General features: G+C 47.9%; 1 protein-coding gene across 1 annotated transcript in view; it reads left to right on the top strand.

The window, feature by feature from the left end:
• The window catches only part of LOC146802199 (serine/threonine-protein kinase Nek5-like), a 383,120-nt gene that overhangs the window by 333,684 nt on the left and 26,170 nt on the right, over positions 1 to 23,266 (top strand). Inside the window, exon 20 of the mRNA XM_085621788.1 lies at positions 14,829 to 14,963. Within this exon, the coding sequence (XP_085477914.1) occupies positions 14,829 to 14,963 (135 nt within the window). The remainder of the gene's footprint in view (positions 1 to 14,828; positions 14,964 to 23,266) is intronic.

Below are 23,266 nucleotides of genomic sequence, written 5' to 3'. Positions count from 1 at the left end.
AGACGTCGGACCTACGGGGGCCGTCCGAGGCATGGGAAGGATTAATTCTGCTTATGAACTATAGTATACATATCTTAAATTACATACAATCCCTTATTATAGAAACAAGAGGTAGAGTACAAAATAACTGTACAGATCTACCACATTCAGAACATTTGCATGAAATTATTTACATACACATAAATAGGAGAGAACAATAATATCTTATTCATAATAGACTACAGTTAATTAAAAAAGAATTCACAAAATCTCGCCTTGTAAAATTAACCAATTCCCACCAAATATATAATCAGAAACCAGCAAAGGGTTTCCAGTGAGAAGTAATAGATTGAAATTCTAAATTAATTAATTATATCAAATAATGGAAAAAAAGTTTCAGATAGAGGTAGGAGAAATATTCATAGTATTGGACCTCAAACCTAAATTCCAGCCTTCCTCATCAACAACATTTAATATGAAAAATTATTAAAATTGTTTTGGTTCTGCAAAATTATATATCCTTTACAAGCAGCCTGAGCACTTACTAATAATGAATTAATTTCCTAAATACTGTTGCAGACCTTTAAAGCTTTGAAGCGTTAGCGATGTATTTTAAGATTGCTGCCTTTCTTTGTAGGAAATTAACAAAATTCATCTAATGAGAGAAGCAACGTCTTTATATGATGATTACAATTTAGAAAGGAAAAACATTTTACAGTTTCGGACAGGTGACAAATCGCTCTATTGGCCAGCCTTGCCAATATAATACTTTACCTGAAACTTTGTATTTGTACTTATTAACATATAATCTAATCCTATAAGGGGGGCGTGGCCAAGCTGGCTACGATGGCAGCCGTGGTCTGCTGAGGCTCCGTGATCGGGCCCGCATTTTGCCCGTTTCCAGGCGTTGCTCCCGGCGGTAAAACCAGAATTGGACGCCGGAACCTGCCCTGCATCCATTGATGCCCTTACCTTGTGGCCACAGAAGGGTCGGACAGCGGCGGCGGTGGGGGTGCCGGACCCGGGCTCCCGATCGCAAGATGGCGGACGCTCATCCCGAGAGGTGTGTCTTGACGGCCTGGACGAGCACCCCGGGACCGACACTAGCTTACACCCACAGCGGACCACCCGCGAAGGAGGCGAGAGCATTGGGGCTCAGTTTTGGGGAGATAAGGACCACCATAATCCCCGATCGCGCACCCACAGCCAGCTCCAGGAAGACGCGAGGGGAACGGACGGCCATCTTGGGTCGGATCCGGACCCTCTCAAGCGGTGGGTTAGTGCGAGCCGGCACTACATTGTTGTGGCAGTCAGGGGCGGCGCCCCCCCCCCCCCGCCGGTGGACTGGGAACCGGAAGCCGACTTTCGCCCTCAATTCAGCAGTGAACCTCCGGACAGGCCCCCCATCGGCCGGTGCACCTGACCCCAAGATGGCGCCCAGCATTCGGCGCGACCGGCGGGGCTCAAATTCGGGGACTCTGTGAGGTGCATGCTGGTGACAAAGAGGTGAGCAGCGCTTTCTTACCTCCACGCAAGCAAGAGACCCGATGGCTGACCGGCTCATCGAACAGGGTGCATCGGAACCGACGGCTGCCTAACCTTAACATGGCAGCATAATCTCCAGAACTGCAATAGACAGCTCACCACTACAATAGGGAGGCATGTGGCGCTGACCTTGCACCGACAACGACCCCCGCTCATCGGACTATACATGGAGAGCGTTGGGGCCACTTTGGATTTGCTCACTACCGGTGGTGACGGGGACACCAGCGGGGGGGTGCCTCTCTAACCGGACAGCTGCGCCCCGGCTTTTGGTGAGTGCAGGCCCCATGGACTGCTGGTCCCGGCAGGGAGCCTTTATCGGTGGATCACATACCCCGCTCTACACGACAGCGCTTCATCGCGCGCCATCGCCCTAGCCGCTACCATGGGGAAATCGAGGGGGACCCAACACACATCAGTGCCCGAGACGGCCCACGAAAACATGCCGAAGGCCCGGACATGGGAAAACGCTGAGGTGCCACAGACCGATCCTACGATCTCGAACAAACTGGATCAAGTACTGGCGGCCATCGAACTCTCCAGGGTGTCCATGGAGGAGCGGCTTGGGACCCTGGCTACAGATATTAGCCTCATCCGTGATGACCACCGCAAATTGGCGGACAAAGTGAAAGATGGGGAAAAGACATTGGCCGATCTACAACCCATAATCAAGACGCAACAGAAGACGCTACAGGAGGTCCTACACCGCCTAACCATTATGGAAGAACGCACGGACGACTTGGAAGGACGTTTGAGACGCTGTAACATCCGCGTGCTGGGTTTACCGGAGGGAATTGAGGGCTCGAACCCGCTGAACTACATGGAGGCATGGGTGAAATCCTTTACCCCAGAGGCGGACCGGACGGCATTCTTCTCTATGGAGCGCACCCACAGGGTCCCGGCCCGCAAACCGCCACCAGGAGCTGCCCCGAGACCAATGCTGGCGAAGTTCCTACATTTTCGGGACAGGGATGCGGTGCTGCGTGCAGTAAGGGTGGCAGGCCCTCTGCAGGTGGAAAATAAGCATTTCATGGTATTCCCGGATTACGCACGAGCAGTGCAGCAACAACGGTCTTCATTCTTGGATGTGAAACGTTGACTCCGAGAGAACAATATCCAGTACTCCCTGCTCTTTCCCGCTCGCCTCAAGGTCATCCATAAAGGCTCCACTGTCTTTTTCACTGCCGCCGAGGAAGCACGGGATTGGGCGGATCATCAATGCCCACTGCAATCCAGAGCCGAAATCACACGAGACCCTACCCCTAAAATGCCACGACCCAGGAGATGCACCCAGAAGCGACAACGTGGCAGTGCAAACAGCATGACCAGATTACGCACCCAAGACTCTCCAGACCTGGAACAAATCGTGAAAGAGAGAAGGGAGGCCCTGCAGGCAGTGATCGACCTTCAGGCATCCCCCCATACAGAGGACATAGATCGACCTCCGCACATTTTTTCATCGGAAGGGGAGAGTGAGAGCGATGGAACGTTGTCGGGCGAGGACTCTGTTACGCCCCCTCTGGTTACTCCTCAAACAGCGGACATCATCCTAGATGGACAAAAAGGTCCCTCTTGACATGAGCTGTGCTTGCTGAGAGTTCAATGAGGACAGTTACATTCGGAACTCACTAGCTAGATACACACACCATAGCCATTATGAGATACGACATGAGCAACGCACACTGATCCTACAAAGGCCCGACCCGCGACCAGCCTCGCACATCCCCCTGCCGCCCCCACCATATATTGTTACACCCTCCTCACTAGGGAGAGTAGGTTTGGAAGTATCGTTCCCGACGATGGGTCCCTGGTATTGGGACTGTTTCCCGACCTCAGTTATACAGTTTGTTCCCCCAGTTCAGCACTGTCCCAACCCCCCTCATGGAACGACATACACCTGGGTACTCGAAATACATAGACGACCGGCGTCGTAGGTTGTGCGTGCCCTCACCCAACCAGAGAGGTCTCGATTACCATACTCCACCAGACACAGATTCCCTTTTGTCGCGCACTGATACCGAACCATGGCAATAACCACGCAACACACTGACATCAGCATCCTTACACTTAAAGTCAGAGGCCTCCACACACCGAGCAAACGGTATGCAGCGTACTCATATGCAAAACGCCACAATGTTCGGATAGCTTTCCTGCAGGAGACACATCTCATCGCGACAGAGGTGGGAAAACTACAGACTAAATGGCGTGGAACCATATGCGCCACGACATACTCCGCGTACGCACGTGGGGCACTAATCTGTGTTCGGCTGGGAACACCTTTTCAAGAACTCAAGAGGGTGGTGGATAAAGACGGCAGATACACATTGCCAGAGGGACTCCTCGATGGGCAAGCAGTACTCCTGGGTAGCATATACGCCCCAAATGTAGAACAAGACAAATTCTGGGATCACCTCACTGGGATTCTGGCCCCCTTTGCCTCCATTCCCTGGATTTTAGGTGGAGACTACAATTGCACACTGGACTTGGCCCTGGACCGCTCCCACCCCCCACCAGCGCGCTCTCCCGCCTCCAGACAAACCGAAAGATTCCGGACCTGGATTACACAATGGGCGCTCACTGACGCGTGGCGAATGCGCCACCCACAGACCCGGCTGTACTCATTCCATTCCATCCCACATAACCTGCGAGTCCGCCTAGACAGATTCCTATGCTCAGCAGCGATTTTACCCAAAATTACTCACACAGACTACATGGGCAGGGTCATCTCTGATCATGATGCCCATATCCTACGGCTAAACTGGAGACCCCCACACCCCCCGTCCCCACCTGGCGTCTGCCACGGGATTGTCTCTCAGACCAAGTCTTTAGACACGAACAGGGGCGTAGTATCCAAGACTATTTTGCACACAATGCAGGCACAGCTTCCTCAACATTAGTGGAGTGGGACACATTCAAAGTAGTGGCTCGCGGAGAATGTATTAAACAAATTACAGGGGTCAAGCGAACGCTAGAACAAGCACTCACCAAGGCCGAGCAACACCTTGCTGCAATCACTAAACAGGACACCACATCGGCGGAGGGGGCACAGCGGTTGGCCGAAGCAAAAACAGAATACCAAGCCACCTGCGCCGATCTCCGCCGATACAACTTCAGATCGTATGCAACCCGGATGCATAAAGAAAGGGATAAAACAGGCACATTATTGGCTTGGCTGGCCAAACAGGACACCGACGTGAAGCCCATCACAGAAATACTGGACTCCCAGGGCAGATTAGTGCGATCCCAGGCCGAGATTCTCTTAGTGTTCCACTGCTACTATGCGGAGGTTTACAACAGCCCAGCCTCCACTACACAGGCCATAATAGATCGCTTTCTCGACCCCTTGACAATACCTAAAGTCAAGAGGACGGATAGGAAGGCCCTAGATATGACGATGACATCGACGGACGTTACCCGCGCCCTGCATGCCCTAGCCCGTAACAAGGCACCGGGATTAGATGGGTTCCCAATGGAATATTACACAACTTTCTCCCCACAACTGGTCCCTCGACTAGTAGAGATGTTCGCGACCGTGTTAGAAAAGGGAGAGCTGCCAAGATCCCTAAGGGAATCCGTAATCATGACCTTCTTAAAGCCACACCGTGACCTGCAACAAATGGCCTCCTATCACGCTCCTCTCCGCTGACTGTAAACTCCTCGGGAAGATATTAGCGGACATATCCCCGGTCAGTCTGTCTCATCCTAGACCTCGAGAAGGCCTTTGATACCCTCACTTGGCAGTATCTTTTCTCAGCTCTGCAACGAATGGACCTTGGTCCCACCCTCCTAGCATACACACAACTCTTATACACCAAACTCACTTCACGCGTCCGCATAGGGCGATACATCTCGGCAGAGTTTGCTGTCCGGAGGGGCACGAGGCAGGGCTGTCCGCTGTCACCCCTACTCTTTGCCCTAGCAGTCGAGCCCCTAGCTATACGATTGCGACAAGAAGGGACACACTGGGGCATTCCCATAGCGGACACCATACATAGCGTTTCCATGTATGCCGATGACCTCTTAATATACGTGCGAGACATCACAGAAGATTTAACTCCTATTTGGGCGACACTAACGGAATTCGCAGCAGCCTCCGGGTTAAAGGTGAATTGGGACAAATCCACGGTATACCCACTACATCCGAGCCTACCCCCCCAGGACATAAGACTAGGCAACCAACAGGTGGCCTGGAGCGCGGAAGCACCCCGGTACCTCGGGATCCGTCTCTACCATTCCCCAACTGACATTTTTGAGGGTAATCATCGTAAGGCATTGGCGGGCGTCAGAGCCGCAATCGGATTCTGGAAGAGCCTCCCACTAGCCCCGATCGGCCGGGTGGCTTTAGCCAAAATGATAATGGTTCCGCGATTGTTATACCACTTCACCAACTTACCAGTGATCCCACCTAGAACCTTCTTTCGTGACCTAGACTCGCTTCTCAGTACGTTAATCTGGGGTTCCACCAGACATAGAATAGCACTGAAGAAACTACAATTACCCACCACGCAGGGTGGACTTGTGCCCCCTCCTTTGAATCCTATTTCTTAGCGGCACAATTGCAATGGCTATCCTACTGGACGGCAGATAGGCACACAGACGAAACACATACCATGACTGATCGGGTACCCATCTCGGAGCTCCACCGCCTATTGCTACCCGGCACCAAAACTTACATATCCCCTACAAGTAGCAGTGGCACGCAAGTGTATGCAAAGAATACACCGCATGTCATCAGAGACACCCCTGTACTCCCCTTTGTTCCCATTAATCGGGTGGCCCAAGCGCGAACACTATTACACAACCAATAGGCTCATCACCTGGACGAACTGTGGCATCACCGAGATGGAGTCCCTTTTCGAGGACGGACAGCTGAGACCGTTCCAAAGCCTTATGGATGACTACGGTCTTCCCCCAGACCAGTTCCTGCTCCACCGTCAACTTCTTGAAAGTTACCGACCGTACCATGACCTCTCGCTGGGGGAACCGAGCACACACCCAGTCATCCACACGATTTTACATATGGGAACGGGGCGACACTTAACCACTTGGCTCTATAAAGCCATACAAGAACATACTAATAAACCATTAGTGACCTTACGGACCACTTGGGAGGAAGAAATCGGACGTCCACTACATGAGAAAAAATGGGAAAAGGCCCTGGAATATCCTAAGAAGGTATCTAGAATTGCACGCTTTAAAAATATACAATTCTACATACTGCATAGAGCGTATCTGACACCAGCACGCCTTCAGCGATTCTACCCAGACACACAGTTTCTTTGCCCCAGATGCCAATCACAGGAAGCAGATTTCTGCCACATGTTTTGGAGTTGCCCCACAGTCCGATCATACTGGCAAAACATTCACGCCTCCCTAAGGGACCTCACGGGACTCACATACATGAATACATGGGAGGCCAGTGCCATAGGTGTCTTCCGAAAACAAAAACAATAAAAGGTGCATACTCGCTTTATTTCGCTAGCCGTGTTGCTAGCTAAGCGGAATGTGGCCATGCACTGGCGTTCCCCCCACTGGTCCCCCGCTCGCGGCCTGGGTGGGAGCAACACACAAATGGGCTGCAGCGGAGGAGGAAACGTTGCGAGAGGAGGAGGTGAGGGGGTTACGCAAGCACCCCAATTCTATGGAATGGGCCCTGTTACTACATCGCTTTAAGCAATTGACCCCTGGTGAGGACCCAGGCGGCGATATACATACACCAACGGTCTCACAATCGCAGGTTCAGACCCTAACCGACCATACCAGACCCTCCCCGGTGGCATGATCAAACCACCGGCAGTAGTATCGCACACAACGTCACTTTCGCCGATTGAATTTGAGAGCGAGACCGACCGAAATCCACCTCCAGTAGCACACCACTAAATCAGCTACCGAGACACGTCACACCCACGCACTTATTCCGACATCCGACAGGGAGGCCCGGGAATAAAACTCCATGACCATTCCCCAGTTCTTTTTCTGTTATACCCCAGTTTACGTGACATGCACACAATAGGAGACCACAGGGTTCACAAAATGCCCATCGACCAACCCTTCTTTCCATGACCAGCGATATACTGTGGCAAAAGCTGTAATATGCAATTCAACTGAATGTATCTTTTCCTTGTTATTTGTCACGATAACCTATAAATGCCAATAAAAATATGGTACAAAAAAAAAGAATGATCTAATCCTATAAAATGTTTATAGTACATTACCTTCTATTAATAACCAAAGCTAAATGGAAATGTTATCTCTCTATCCAAACATGAATTAAAAGAAGTTGACTTGAAATGCGAAAGGTTAAAAACCTCTCTTGATTTAGCAACATCATGTTTACGCAAAATATGCTTTGCTAGCAAACATTGCATGATCTAAGTGCAGAAATGATGGGCTACACTCTTACAAAAAAGATTAATTAATTAAAACAAACCTTGAATTACCCTCTAATTTCCCTGGCTTTGAATAGCAATAATTAGAATTTCTTTGGAGGTGCAAGACTCTTGCCCATCAGAAACAATCACACATTAAGGGCCTCATGTAGGTAAATAAATGTTACCGTTTCTTAAATACCGAGCCGTACCGAATCGGTAAATTAGAATCGGTAAGTTATATGTAGGTAAAAATTCGGTAACAGTTACCGATTCGGTAACATTCGGTAATCACGATTCGGAATCCACCGAATCGGTAAATACCGAGGTGGTATTTACCGATTCGTAAAATACCGAGGTGGTATTTACCCAATCGGAAAATACCGAGGTGGTATTTACCGAATCGGAAAATACCGAATCGGTATGTACGGATTCGGCAAATAAAATCACATGACTTGACGAAACAGCTAATCCCGTGCAACCACAGCCCACCCAACCAGGAAGTGGCCACACCCAGGCAGGTGTACATAATTAGCCGACCCTGGAGAGTCTTGGAGTGCAGAGGAGAGGCAGGGAGCCGGTGCCTGTGCGAGCGGGAAAACGAACATCATCTCCAGCCAGAGAACACAGAGAGACGGAGGGGAAAGGAGGAGGAAGCTGAAATTTAGCCCCAAGGAACTCCAGGTGCTGGTGGAGGAGGTGGTGAAGCAGCACCAGAAGCTGTTCGGAAGGCAATCCCTGCAAGTGCCTGAGGCGGAAAAGCGCAACATATGGCTGGCCATCCAGGCCCAGGTGAATGCAGTGGGAGTGACCCACAGGGACATAGAGGTCCTAAAGAAGCGCTGGTATGACCTGAGGATTGTAACCAAGAGGAAGATGGGCGACATCCAGAAGGAGGCCAGCCAGACTGGAGGTGGAACCAACAGGGCACCTGCCCTCACCGAACTGGAGGAGCTGGTGGGGGCCACAATCGAGCAAGAGAGCGTCGTGGGTCTTGGGGACGCCGACAGCTCTGCCAGAGCCGCCACACAACAAGGTAAGACGAAAGCACAGCAATGTAGCACCCCCTATCCCTATCCCACATCCCCCATTGTGAAACGAGAATCACACTGCAGTCCACACGTGTCAGTGCAGACAGGCAATGCATTCCGGGAGATGTAGTCAGGGAAACACTAACCATGATGTAAATGTAACAGGGCAACAAGGCATGTCACGCACTCGAGGCACAAGGAGACAGAGGACATTTTGGAATGTGAAATGATTTATTGTGACGCTTTCAATGCAGCCCTTCGGGGACACTGAGCCATTGTTGTATTTCTGTCCACAGATGTGACATCACGCAAGACAGGGCATGCTGCAGGAGAGACGGCACACCGGCCACAAATATCACCTCTAGCCAGCACAAGTACAGACCAGGGAGCAGGCCCACTGGCACCCACACCACCAACACAGGCAGCCTCGCCGCAGCCAGAGCCAGCATCACCTCGCCCAGAGCCAGCATCACCTCACCAAGAGCCAGCATCGCCACTCATGTTTGAGTCACCGGCCACATCTCCGCTTGCAGGTGTGAGAATGATGAGGCGTCCAGCAGCCAGGCTACGAGCCTTAGACACCTCGTCAGACGACAGCATGGGCCCTGACGAACTCACCATGTCCCAGGAAGGGAGCCATGCCACTGTGCCCCACACCTCACAGGCAGCACAGACGGGAGCAAGAGGGCGCCGCAGGTCGCGTGTCCAGAGTCCACCAGCACCCATTGACGGCCATGGTGTCTTCTTGGGTCTCGAGGGCCAAATGTTGAAGCAACAGCGCCTGCAAACAAAGGCAGTCATGTCAGTCCAGAGGCACATGCGGGTGATGAAAACCACATTAGTCACCATGGACAATAACATCAGCGGCATGGCTGCGGGCATTCGGGACATGTCCCAGTCAATCCAGCAGTTGTGCAGCAAATTAGATGCTGACATCGAAGCACGGCGCCGGGAACGCCAGAGAAGGGACACTACCAACAGGGCACTCAACCGTCTGGCAACGGCGACTTCTCTACTGTGCCGGCGCTCCGTGACGATGCAGGAGGGCCTAACACAGTGCTGCAGCGACCTGTCTCGGGGGATGGTGCAGGTGACAAGTGCACTAGGGGTGCTATTGACTAGTCAGGCGTCGACAACTGCTGCAGGGGATGCTGCGGAGAGCATCGACACCAGCAGCAGGAGCAGCATCACACCCCCCGTCCCAGAAGCACGCAGGAGCAGCAGGCGGCTTGGGGTTGGCTCTAGTGAGGATGCACAGGCCGTGCCATCCACCACTGCAGCGCGTATGCGCAAACATTGATGTGGCCCTGCTTAGCCACTTCCCATTGGGTGACGTAACCCTGGACTTACTTCTTGTATAGATGGGATATTGCCAGATTGGCTTGTTCATGTGTTCATGGCGTGGTGCCACATTAAACTACGTCATGACTTCTCACAACTGGCTGTGTCCCCTTACTTACTCAGAAATAGTTGCATGTGATCTCTGCCCGTCTCTCTCTCCCATCTATTGCAGTTGGCACTCTAGCTGCGTTGCCCTGTGGCTGTCCTGACTCATCCTCGTTGTCCTCAAAATATGTTAGTTCCACATCTGTCCCTTTTTTCGTGGCAAGGTTGTGCAGCATTGCACAAGTGGCAATAATCTTGCAGCAGGTGATGGGTTTGTACTGGCGTGCGCCTCCGCTCTTGTGGAGGCAGCGGAACCTGCTCTTCAGTAGTCCAAACGTGCGCTCCACCACATTGCGTGTTGTTTTGTGTGCCACGTTGTATCGTCTCTCACTCTGGGTTGCTGGGTGTAGGTAGGGAGTGAGGATGAATGACCGGCATGCATATGCACTGTCGCCTAGATGAGTAACAGGGTGACATCAGTCACATGCCTCTATACACTATGATTTTCAGGTTGCAAGGGGCGTCACTGTTACTTACCTAGCAGGTATCCCTCTCCGAATTCTCCTGCACTCAGTCGTGTGTAGATCCCACTATTCTGGAAGATGTAAGAGTCGTGGGTGCTTCCAGGAAACTTTGCAACGATATCTGTGATGATGTTCCCTGCATCACAGATCACCTGCACATTGATGGAGTGGGTGGACTTCCTGTTCCTGTAGATGTGCTCTGTGTCAGCTGGTGGACAGATTGGGATGTGTGTACCATCAATACAGCCGATGACATGGGGGAACTGTGCCATGTGATAAAAGTCTGTTTTTGTTTTATGCAGTGCAGCCTGTGTGTTGGGGAAGCTGATGTAGTGGTGCATTCTCTGCATCATGGCATCCAGGAACTTCCTGAAGAAACGGGACAGGCAACTCTGGGATACCCCACCCACCGCAGCTATCACCACCTGATAACTGCCGGATGCCAGCAGATGTAGGCTGCAGAGCACCTGCACATGTGGGGGTATGGCGTGCGCCCTTCTTATTGGCTGGTCTAGGAGTGGGTGAAGGTCCCTGATTAAGTCCATGATGGTTTCGGGGTGTAGCCTGTACCTCTCATGTATCTCTGCATCAGTCAGCTGGAATAGTGTGATGCGCTGTCTGTAGATGCGTTCCTCCCGTCGCCAAACCCTCAGTCCTGCTGCCTGTAGACGTAGGCGCCTTGCAATGACATACATAGCGGCCATGTTGTCCACGCTGTTGCATTTTGGGATTGCTAATATGCACTGTTGATGGTTACCACCTGCTTTCAATCCGTGTTAATTACCGACTCTTATTTACCGATTTTCTTGGATTTCTTAATTACCGAGTGCTCCTACATGTCATTTTAATTTTTACCACTTCATATTTACCACTTCATATTTACCGATTCGTTAAGTATGTATTCGGTAAATCTGATTCGGTATTTTAGAATTCGGTAAATATGATTCGGTATTTACCGCCTCATATTTACCGAAAGGTGGTTTTTGGACTCCTACATCTCACTTGTCTGAATACCGGTCGGTAACGGCATATTTACCGAAAATCGGCCGTTACCGACCGGTATTTGGCTACCTACATGAGGCCCTAAATATTTTTAAATTAAGGAATCTACAAATTACAAAACATATACAAACATCACCTGGAATCCAAACAAGCTAATGTGACTGGAAATATAATTTTGGCTTGTATTGCTGATCCTATTTATTTGTCTGATGAAATTATTGACTGAACTTTTAGGAAGTTTGAACAAAGACATGTATATCCTGATGTTTCTCATATAAAGAATAGGATTATTTTTAAATATGTGAGCAATTCTCTTAGTGTTGGTAACCATCAGCTGTGTTTCCTGATGACACAGCTTTACTTCGAATCTTGTTTTAACCGCAAATAATATTCTAAACCTACCATCATTTATAAGATCTTACGAAACTATTTGCTGTATCATCAGACATGGTGTAATCAGCTTCTAAAATCTGTTTATATCTGTAAGAAAAACAGAATCTTTCAAACCTTTTACATCTTTTTTACAACTGTTCAACCCTTGCATTAATAATTTGTTGCGATATAGCATTAAAGGCAAAACAGTAACACCCCTCAAACTAGCAGTAAAAGCAGCCTATTTCAAATCATGACTTGATATTGGTGTAATTTTTAGTTCTTGCCAGATTTATGTTTTCCAAATAAAGGTCATCATAAAAATGGATACTAATAGGGGCTTTTAGGTAGCCCTTTCATCCATTGGCCTAGTCTAATGTCACTCAAGTCCCTCAACAGAAACCTAACACGAGGAAGAAGGGGAAAACAGGGAAGGGTGAGAGAGAAAGACAATGGATGTCTTACTGGTCACAGGTCAAAAATGGTATTACTGGCCTGGAGTCCAGGTCGGCACTCTAGTATGGTAAGCCTCTTCTCCACACATAAGTTACTACTAGGTTGACACAGAACTTGACACAGGGGAGAGGATGTAGCCTTACGGCTAGGGCGGTCGACCTCGAAGCTGGGGAACCGGGTTTGAGTCTCGGCAACGGCGCTCAACATCCTGTGATTCTGGGCAAATCACTTAATCTCCCCGTGCCTGACAAAAATGAATGTGTCCTACTGTAACGAAACTGGTGCTCATGTAAAGCGCTCTGATATCCGATTCGGGTCTAGTTCGCGCTATATAAAACTCTATTAAAAAAACAAAACACTCCGGTAGCTATCTGGAGAGGATATGTGTTAGTGCAAGAAAAAGACAGTAAGACAAAATATAGTAGCAGAAGTGTGTAATACTCCCAGCAAACATGCGTACCCGAATCATAAGCTGATGTTGCAGTAGTGAGAGCAGACATCAACCTGGAAACTGGTTCCCATGATGCCCAGGCATTGGAGACCATATAACAGTAGCTGGTCAACTGTGGCCAAGAAAAGAAAGACATACTGCAACAAATAGGGAAAATAGGACTTTGACACAAGGGAGCTGAGACGGAAAAACACAACCAATGTGTGGAACACTACTACAGGTGAACAAACTATTGAATGCAACTGCAATGGGTCCTAGAGCACAGGCATTTTTTTCAACTCTACCCCAGTTAACACAGAAGTGCCTGTTAACCCTGAGGTCTCACTCCTGTGGTGGATAGCGGTCTAGCTTCTAACTTTCCAGCAACCTGTCCTCAAAAACTTCCAATTTCTTTCCTGTCAGAGTTTATTGATTTTTCAGTGACAGCAAAGAGTCTCAGTAGCTGACTACTTGCCATTCTTGTGATGACTTGCCCTTAAACTCATGACATAAGGGAAATCTTGGAAAGACGACCAAGATGATGTGAGTCAATAAATATGTTAAAGTCCTCTCCAGTATAAGGAGATTATTGCTCAATCCTACAATTTTATTGGCAAACTTATTCTGAAATGTTAATATTTGCTGTTTCACAATTGTCCCCTTTACATTCAATACGAATAGTCACAGATTCCCATGTTTAGTGGACAGCCATACCTATTTGCCTTCTTGATCTGTCTTTCAAGTGCAATTGGCATCATTTATGTATAAAAAAGAATAGCAGCATCATTCATTTTACTCTGCATAAGAGATGACGCAAATGTCAAACACCAGGATTTGCACATATTTAAGAGCTCTTTATCAGCTGCATGAGTTTCTGTTATAAAAACAATATTATCTCCACACATTATATTGAAGTAATCGGCTACCCTTTTTCTCTTTGTGGGGCGCTTAACACATTTTTGATTAAGGAATTTACCCTTTAGAGAATGGATATTAGTCATGTGTCTGCAAATAATTTTGGTACCAATGCCTCAAACTAGAGAGAGTTTATATTAACATCATCTCCTCAGTCAACAGTTGTTTGAGAAAGAAATTAAAAACAGCATCTTAACAAAAGAAAGACACAAACAAACAACAGTGGTCATGACAAACCACTTGTAACTTAATCAGTTACAATCACAGGCCATGTCTAGATGTAGGTGCCCCAGATGTATTGAATATAACATATATATGCAAAATGGGCATACAGTTAATTGGCTTGTTGTGGTGAAAGTTATACAAATATGACACTTTTTCACACTTGGGGCATTTCATTGAGGGAAATCACTAGACATCTGTGAATGGTAGTGACAGACACTATTTATAATTACTTCTTATTGTTTATTAACATTCTTGAGTGTGCTATTTTTAGGTATTTGTCAAATTAAAACTTAGAAGAAAATAAAAGAAATCTATTTTGAAAATTATACACTCTGTACTGATATTTCACAACGATATTGCAGCATTTTATATTTTGTAAAGGCAAACTAACTTACCATGACCTTGATTCATAACAACAAAAATTGTATTCTCTTGTTTCGTAGATTGAAAAAACAAAGTCATTATGCAATAAAATCCTTTTTTACAAATCAATCTGTAAAGTAGACACCTCGGCAACGTCTAGAAGGAGAGGTTTTTAGCAATTAAGAAAATGTAAAGCTATGTTGTAACATTTTGTTACCCATTTGATGTCTTGTAGAAAATGGCAATGACAGCGATGATGCAGCAGACAACAGAAAACACTGGAAAGAAAAGCCATCTCAAACCCTCCTTCACTTTTTAGATGGTGTTGAAATCATGTCAAACTCTCCAACTCTGGGTGAAGGGGATATCGGTAAGTATAGTCAATGACGCCACCAGTAGCTTTTAAGATCCTAACATCTCTAAGTTTGCAGTTCTTCGAATATCTTTGGAACATTTACACATTCAATCAGTCCATTCTTTGTGAAATAATGTTGTAACCACATTGCTAAAAAAACAAGACAGTGGGGCTAGTGTGAAGTCATATTTCATACATCTATTAGAGGAATTGGGAACTGGCTGTGGTTTCTGAGTTAATAACATTAATAGACTACATAGTAAGGGTTACGCCAGCCATGGTGGATCCTTCAACCTCCCATTTAAGAGATGCACATTCTAGGCACACCCACTTGCAAGCATCTCTGGAGGTACATTTGGCACCTGAAGATGCCAAAAGGAAATATTCCAACTACTAGCGTGAACAGGGGATTCCAACGAATCCCTCAAGAAGGTTTAGAGGGCCTTGGGAAGCGCCTTTCAAAGAGAGGTTGAGTCATTGCACCTCAATGGACCCAGAACTAAAAATTGGTTCAGAGGATAATTGGTTCTGGTGCATCCATATTGATTGAACTGAAAAAAACAATAGCAACTTCTGATCTTCACAAAACATATTATGATGGGGTAAACGGCAAGGCTTTTATCTTACCACTTGATAAATAAACGTGTACAAGCTTGCCTTGTATAAGTAGAAGCAAGTAAAGTAGAAACAAGAAAAGAAAGTCAAAATGAAGAGAAGACAGAAAATGGTACACACATCACTATCAGTATGTTCCAAAACAAATAATAATTTGTTAGCTTACCTCTTTGGTTCAATAGGTTCTTTCCTAGCAGTACTTAGTGGCTATCCTCATTTTTGCCCAGCTGTATTGGATAAGTTGCTGCCCTCCTATGTGCTCCGGTAGCAAAGTAAATGACCTTTGGAATCTCTCGCGGTTCCTTCCTCTGCTCAACATTATTTCATTTTTATCTAAGCCCCTTGGTCATCTCAGTGTTTGTCAACATGTTCTTCCATTTAGTTGTTTCTTTATAAAGAACCTTAATTGGTGTAAATGTGTCTTAGAAATAAAATGCCTTTGATACCCATTCAGTGTGAGTCTATCAACATTTCTGATTAAGTCTGATAGGGATTGCAATTCTTCTGACCATTTTACAGGAACACTAAAGTGAATTTCAGAACAATAGTGAGAGTTACTGAATTATCCGTTAATCTGAACAACCCCACTCTAAATACTGTTAGGTACCCTCAAAGTCCTACAATGTTGGTAAAATTCTAATTTCCTGACTATCAAGACTTATGGCCAGAATACGCTGCAGTTGGAGGCTTTCCGACTTAAATCGTTAGTTTCAAATCCGCGTTTACGCTGTGGGGATTATGATGCTGGTTTCCAGCAGGCTCTTCAGTCAGAAAGCGACTTTGGGGGGCCCTAGAAGGGCCACCTTGCTACAGCGGCCTCTGCTCACGGGACCCAAGTTAAAAAATAAACGGGCAGGCTGCGCCTAGGCAGCTCCCTGCAGACGACCACCAGTGGCGACGAGGATGGTCTTCCCCGCCCTCACCTCACCGACCCACATTGCCGGATCACGCCGCCCCTCAGCTGCTCGCCTGATCCAGCCGGCGCAAGCCCTCTGACGACTGCAATGCATGGTACTGTCCTACTCATGCCTCCTGACGGCTGACACAATGGTGACCTCCTTCACTGTGTGGCCATCCACCCATGCATCCTGCAACTTGTCCTCGCTGAGCCAAATATTTGGCACCACCACCCAGGGGCTGCATGCCATGCTCCCTATCTGGGCATCGCACAGGTCTTCCTCCTCCATGCCTACCGAAGGGGCAGACAACTCTAGAGCGGAGACCTACCTCTAGGCAAAGCACCGTTCTTGGTGTTGGGCCCTCATCCTCCCAGTGATCATCTGGGCCACTTCACATGACTCTTGACGGCCGACATTGGGGTCAGCACAGTACTTGCCTCTTCGCCTTCTGCAGCTACGTCCACCAGCGGCTCATGGACAAGGCGCTCATATAGTAACCTTATGGTCCTCTTGAAGGACAACTTTCCCACCAGACTTTGGCCCAGGCATGCTGAGAGGCCACACCTATGGCATCAATATGACAATCGAACATTCATTTTCTCTGGAGCCCCCTCATCTCAAGCCACAAAGTGGGCAACCTGGATTGATCACCTTGAAACATACTTTGCAGCAGTGGGGCTGGAAGTGGATGGACACCGGCCTATGCTCCTTCCTCTAGGCGCTGCTAGAATACACAAACTGTCCAAGACTGTAGGCAAAGCTGGCCCACCCTATATCTTTGCAATGTCCATTATGGCTGCCATCACAGACCTAAAAGGTACTATTGAACCGGAAATAGACACTGTCACTATAGAGGTCAATCTTTTAAGGGCAGATTTCCGCAAAATATCCGAAAAAGTAACCAACGCGGAAGAGAACATAACATACCACCGAAAAATTAGAGGAACAAGTCCAGCACCTCAAGCAACAACAAGGAGCCATGGTGACAAAGCTGGAGGACCAGGAACGGCGGGCATGCCAGAACAATATACGCGTGATCGGCGTTCCAGAGGGAGCAGAGGGTCCTAGTGTTGGTTTATTTTTGGAAGACCTCATTCCAAACCATTTACGCCCTAAGTGCCTGTCGAACATTTTCTCTAATGAACGGGCGCACAGGGCCCCTATCCCAAAACCGGGAGCCCCACCCCGAATGATAATTGCCAGGATTCTCAATTATTGAGATAGGAATGCCATACTCTAGGCAGCACGGACTCACGGAGATCTCAACCACGAAAATGCTACGATCTGCTTCTTCCCCAATTTTACCTTACAGGTACAAAGACTGCGCTGGAACTTTGAAGCGGTGAAGAGAGCTAAAGTGATAGCGACTGGTAAAACATAAGTCACAGAGAGATGGTACACAGCGAGGAGCGGGGCTCGGGGGGGGGGAGCAAAAGAGGAATTGGAAATGGACACGAGTCAGCGGGGGAATCATGAAAATATAAAGGGCCGGCCTTTGCCAGTTTGGAAGCTAACTACCCTTTTGGGGAACAAGATCGGGATGAGGATAGACTGCGAAACATTAACTTTACTCCTACGGGTTTGGTGAGATGGACCCAGGGGTGGCTCATTGCGTTCCAGGGGAGCAGGAGGATTCTGTGGACCAGACGCCGTGCAAGGGAAAGGTAAATGTGGCTAGAGATGAGTTATGCTTATTTCGAAAATAGGGGCCGCCAGGAGGCTCCAGCCTACCCTAGCGTAAAGCATGGTTGATATGGGGGTACAGGCGCTCTGCACGTTAGGATGGTGGGTGGTTTTAGGCCCACCAAGCAGGGTAGCAGGGAGGGGGGTACTTTTCATGGGGATAGTATATGGTCAAGTTCGACTGTTTTGCAATGTTTGTGTTACTTGTTTGCTCAGGCACTCTCAAAATTGTCCTAACCAAGATACTAGAGCCACGAAGCAAGGGGATGGAAGGAGCTTCCTTCCCATAGGCACACGCAGCCACTTGAAGGTTGACACATGGGACCCGACCCCCTGATCTGGTCAGCCCGACCATAATCTCACGAGTACAGCTCCAATATGGCACTGAAAATTTTGACGTGGAATGTCAATGGTCTGGGCAGCAAGGTTAAACACACACTAGTACTACAATACCTATGAAGGCATGCTCCAAACGTGGTTTTGCTCCAGGAGGCCCACCTGAAGGTGAACTAATGTAAAGCTCTGGCTAGGTATGGGTACAAACTCCTAGCATATGCGGGGTATACATCGGGGTCTAGACGAGTTGGGATATTAATTAAATCATCTATTCCATTCATTCCGGTTAGGAGCTAGTGTGACCATTTCGGACGCTACGTAGCGCTGACTGGTACATGGGATGGAAGAACGTTAAACTTTTGCACAGTGTATGCTCCCCCAAAACGTCATAAAGACACTCTACAGACACTGGGTGCAATTTTGCTTGAACTTGCCTTGGGTACCCTGGTCTTGGGAGGGGACATGAATGCAGTTATGGATCCGGAGATTGATAGGTTATCAGGGGCCTGTTGCCAGTTGGCAGGGAGCCACTAGAGGGCTTTGTAGAGGCGATGGGTCTGATAGACCTATGGCGCGCCCACAACCTGTCAGAACTTCAGTATACACATGCCTCAGCCACACACAGCAGCTATTCCCGGTTGGACTACATCTTTAAGTTCAGGGTACAAGCAGGATCATTCCGGGGCACACCCCATAAGGCACAAGGTATCTCGGACCATTCCCCGGTTGAGGTACTGCTACAGGGGCCGGTGAGAAATGCCACATTGCCCCAGAGGCTAGATCCCGGGTATTTCAGAAACCAACAGTTTGTCTAAAAGATCCAGAAACGTTCTCCACAAGGAAATGAAGGTTCAGTGGAATCGGTTAGTACCATGTGGGAACCATCCAAAACAGTAATCAGGGGGTATGTCCAGGCACAAATAAGCATACAAAAGAAAGAACAGACTAGAGAGTCAATGCATTCTGCAGTGGACTGTGCTGACCTACTGCGGGTGATTAATCCCCCTACCCCAACGGCAGAGGACAAAACTGCCTTAGACCAAGATTTCTCAGTGGAGGAAATAGGGGGACCTCTCACTGATCTGCAATTAGGGAAAGCAGCAGGCCCCAATGGATTCCTGTTGGTGCTCTATAAGAGCACAGTAGGTAAAATCGCCCGCACCTACCCAACATGTTTCAAGAGTCTAAGAAAGTGGGAAAACTACTGGGACCAGTGTCTGGTCACTATCGTCGTGATACCCAAAAAGGGTAAACCCCCCCCCCCCCCAACGACTGCGGTTCATACAGACCGATATAATTGTTGAATAGGCAAAGGCACTGGCGGCCCGACTCCGAATGGTGATCTCCAAATTAATCCACCTGGACCAGTCGGGATTTATGCCCCATAGGAGCACGCAGCTCAATCTAAGAAGATTATATGGAGTGCTACACATGATGAGAACGAAACAGACTGGGGAGACATTCTTACTTTCTCTTGACACGCAAATGGCATTCGACAACATTGAATGGCCGTTCATGTTCGCAACCTTGTACAGATTGAGCTTCGGACCGAGTTTCTGTGCATGGGTTAAGCTCCTATTTCAAGACCCGCAGGCTGGGTAAGAGTTGACGGAGTGGTATCTCATTCATTTCCTCTCAGAATGGACACAAGGCAGGGCTGCCCACTTTCGCCAATGATATTTGCCCTAGCACTAGAGCCATTGGCAGCCTGGGTCCGCAACAACCCAATACTATCTGATATACAGTTCTCCCAGTCGCCCCTTCCATGTATATCTCTGTATGCGGATGATATCCCTCTATATCTAGTTAACCCCGATAGGTCGGTGTACAGGGTGCTTCATATATTCTAACTATTCAGCAGTTATTCTGGATACACAATAAACTGCCACAAGTCTCTCCTCTTCCCCTTGACGGGAGGAATCCCTCCGAGATTGGCAGGGACTACCCAACTAATTGTTAAAATTAATTTTACATACCTGGGCATCCAGATACCCATGAGAGATGAAGACTACTTATTACATAACTTTTACCCGCAGATAGAGCGATGTGGCATATTGGAGAAAACTACCAGATGGGCATGGCGGTCATAGTCAAAATGTTGTCCCTGCCTCAGCTACTGTATGGATTACAGAACATCCCATACAAAATCTCTATGACAGTTTTTCAAACTATTGATAGTGAATTACGAAAACTCTTATGGGACGGAAGTAGTTCCAGAATCGCTCTGCGTAAACTCCAGAGGGGCGTATACGAGGGAGGGCTAGCAGTCCAAGATATTCGAAAGTACTATTGGGCCTTACAATTGATCATAATTATTGATTGGGTGTTCACTGATCGCAATGATCTGCCCTTTCGAGTAGATCATTTGTCGATGGGAGATAGGGGCTATCCAGCAGCACTTTACCGTAGATGCAGTGAAAAACAGCTCCCATTCCTCACGCAAACAGTGGTGCAAGCCTGGCGTGAAACAACCAAACACATGGGTTGGGAAGGAAAGGCGATCGGGACTCCACTGTGGGATAGTGATCAGTTAAGGGAGGTGAGGACATTGAAGGAATTTAAAAGGTCTGGGAAATATCTGTAGGGAACAGGCACTGATAACCTTCGAGAATCTGAGAATCGAATACAATATGGCAAACACAGAAAGGTTTAAATATTTACAGTTGGATCATGTCCTGTGTAAACATCTTATGGAAGTGGAATCATTGCCAGAATACTCACCCCTGGAAGGCAGATTGCTAATAACAGGGGCCACCTCCCTAACTTATAAGAAAATTATGTACAATCCACTGTAGTGGAGACAGGGTTTTGCCTGCACACATTGTTGTTAGCATAAGCATTTTAGAATTTACGCGCCATCTTGCCACTTTGCTGCTTTTGCACACGACACCACAGGTAGCTGTTATTATAAGTAAAACTGCTTGCTTGCTTTTTCTTCAGATGAGAACGGTCTGTTTTTCACATCCCTAGACTTACACCGCGACCCTAGTCTGAACACTGTGTGCAGAAGCCTTCAAGGTCAAAAAACAATGTATGCTGTTGAATTCAGGTTGATCGGCCCACGCTCTAGACACAACAAGCACACAGCTGCAAATATCTGAAACTCGGGTGTCTTTAATATTGCACTGCATGCATGATACTGCCACTTGGAGAAAAACTTTCCAGACACTGAGAGCGTTGCTGATCCTGTGATGTGATTCACCTAAGCTGATCTTGAAGGTATGGGCTTCCCCATTCAAACCTAGAGACCTTCTGTTATTATAAAACTAGCTTCTATCCAGGTGAGGGTGGTACACAAGGTGCTATAGAACCTGTTTACACTATCATTATAATAGGATTTCTCCCTTTGTGTTTTATGGAATTGTAAAAATGCTGATGGTTTTATTTTGGATCATTAGTCTGCTTATGTTAGCCAAAATACTGCATCTTGGGCACGTAGTTAAAAATAAACATTTTAAACTTTTCCGTGTCTCTGATTACTCACGTTGTGGACTGATATCAGAATAAAGACGAAAGAGTGTTCTTGAGTCCCACCATTCCTGAGAGTATCCTAAGTCGATTGTTCTGGGTTGTCTAATCATTGGTAGCTTCGCTGTAGTACGGAGAACGAATGAGACACTGATGCTAGTCGGATAGGGGTTCTGGGTACTGAGGTGAGTTTTTGGTACACCACAATTCACTGAGGTCCTGGCTTCCTGCGCATAGTTCTGTGCATGAGCAGAATCCCCGCAACACCACCAACTCCGATAGACTCCTTGAGGGAGGCATGGGAGACAGACCTAGAACTCTTGGAAGAGGATGATTGGGAGGAGGCATGCAGAGTACTCCAGAAGTAGCTGTAAGTGCCCGATTCCAACTCATTCAGCTATGTATCTTTCATAGGTCCTACACCTCAAGATCACTTCTGCATCGGTTGGGCCAATGTGTATCCCGATACTGTGCGATGGGGTGTGGTGAAATAGGCTCCTTCTTTCCTATTATTTGGGAGTGTAGTTACATACAAAACTACTGGAGTGCGGTAACACAAGTCATGTCTGACGTTATTGAGTTGAAGATCCCAGTGGAGCCACGTTGGCTCCTACTTTGTGTGACATGTGTGGCCAAATGGCCCAAATACATAACGACATGGCTCAATGTGGCGGCAATAGTTGCAAAATAGAACATAGTGAAGGCGTGGGGGGGTGAGCCGTCCACCCGAACTGTCTGAATGGGAGTATGATTTGGACTGGCGCTGTGGGGCTGAGAAGGTAGTATACTAGGCCAGAGGATGCCCACGCAAATGGGATAAGATCTGGGGGGGGTGGAGGGCATACAGGGGCCACTGACAGGGACAGAGTTGGGAAGATGGGGAAGAGATTACGGCAATGTCTGAAAGTTTTCACTACCAGCGGATACAACAGAGATGGGCCAAGTGTGGGGGAGGGTGGAGGTTGAGATTCATGATGTCTACTGGCTAAAATGCGCGTAATGCACCCATGTTCTGATTGTGCCTTTGAATGTGTTCTGAGCTGATAATAAAAAGATTTGATATAAAAAAAAGAAGGTCGCTAGGGCCACGTTGCCGCGGAGTAAACGTGACCGCCCAATGATGCCTCAAACCAACACATTGTGCAGATGGTGTGGCGGTGCCAAGTCACACTCAGGAGAATGCCTGGCAAAATGGAAGAGATGCTCCATGTGTGGAACGATGAACCATTACGCCAAGGTTTGCCGCTCAACACACCTGCCGAAAGGGCCCAAGAACAAAGCATCCAACTGTGTAGAATGAGTCAGTGTTCGCAAACA

Source organism: Triturus cristatus, chromosome 8 (genome assembly GCF_964204655.1).
Source record: "Triturus cristatus chromosome 8, aTriCri1.1, whole genome shotgun sequence".
NCBI classification, from domain to species: domain Eukaryota; kingdom Metazoa; phylum Chordata; class Amphibia; order Caudata; family Salamandridae; genus Triturus; species Triturus cristatus.
This window is presented reverse-complemented; position numbering and strand designations above follow the sequence as displayed.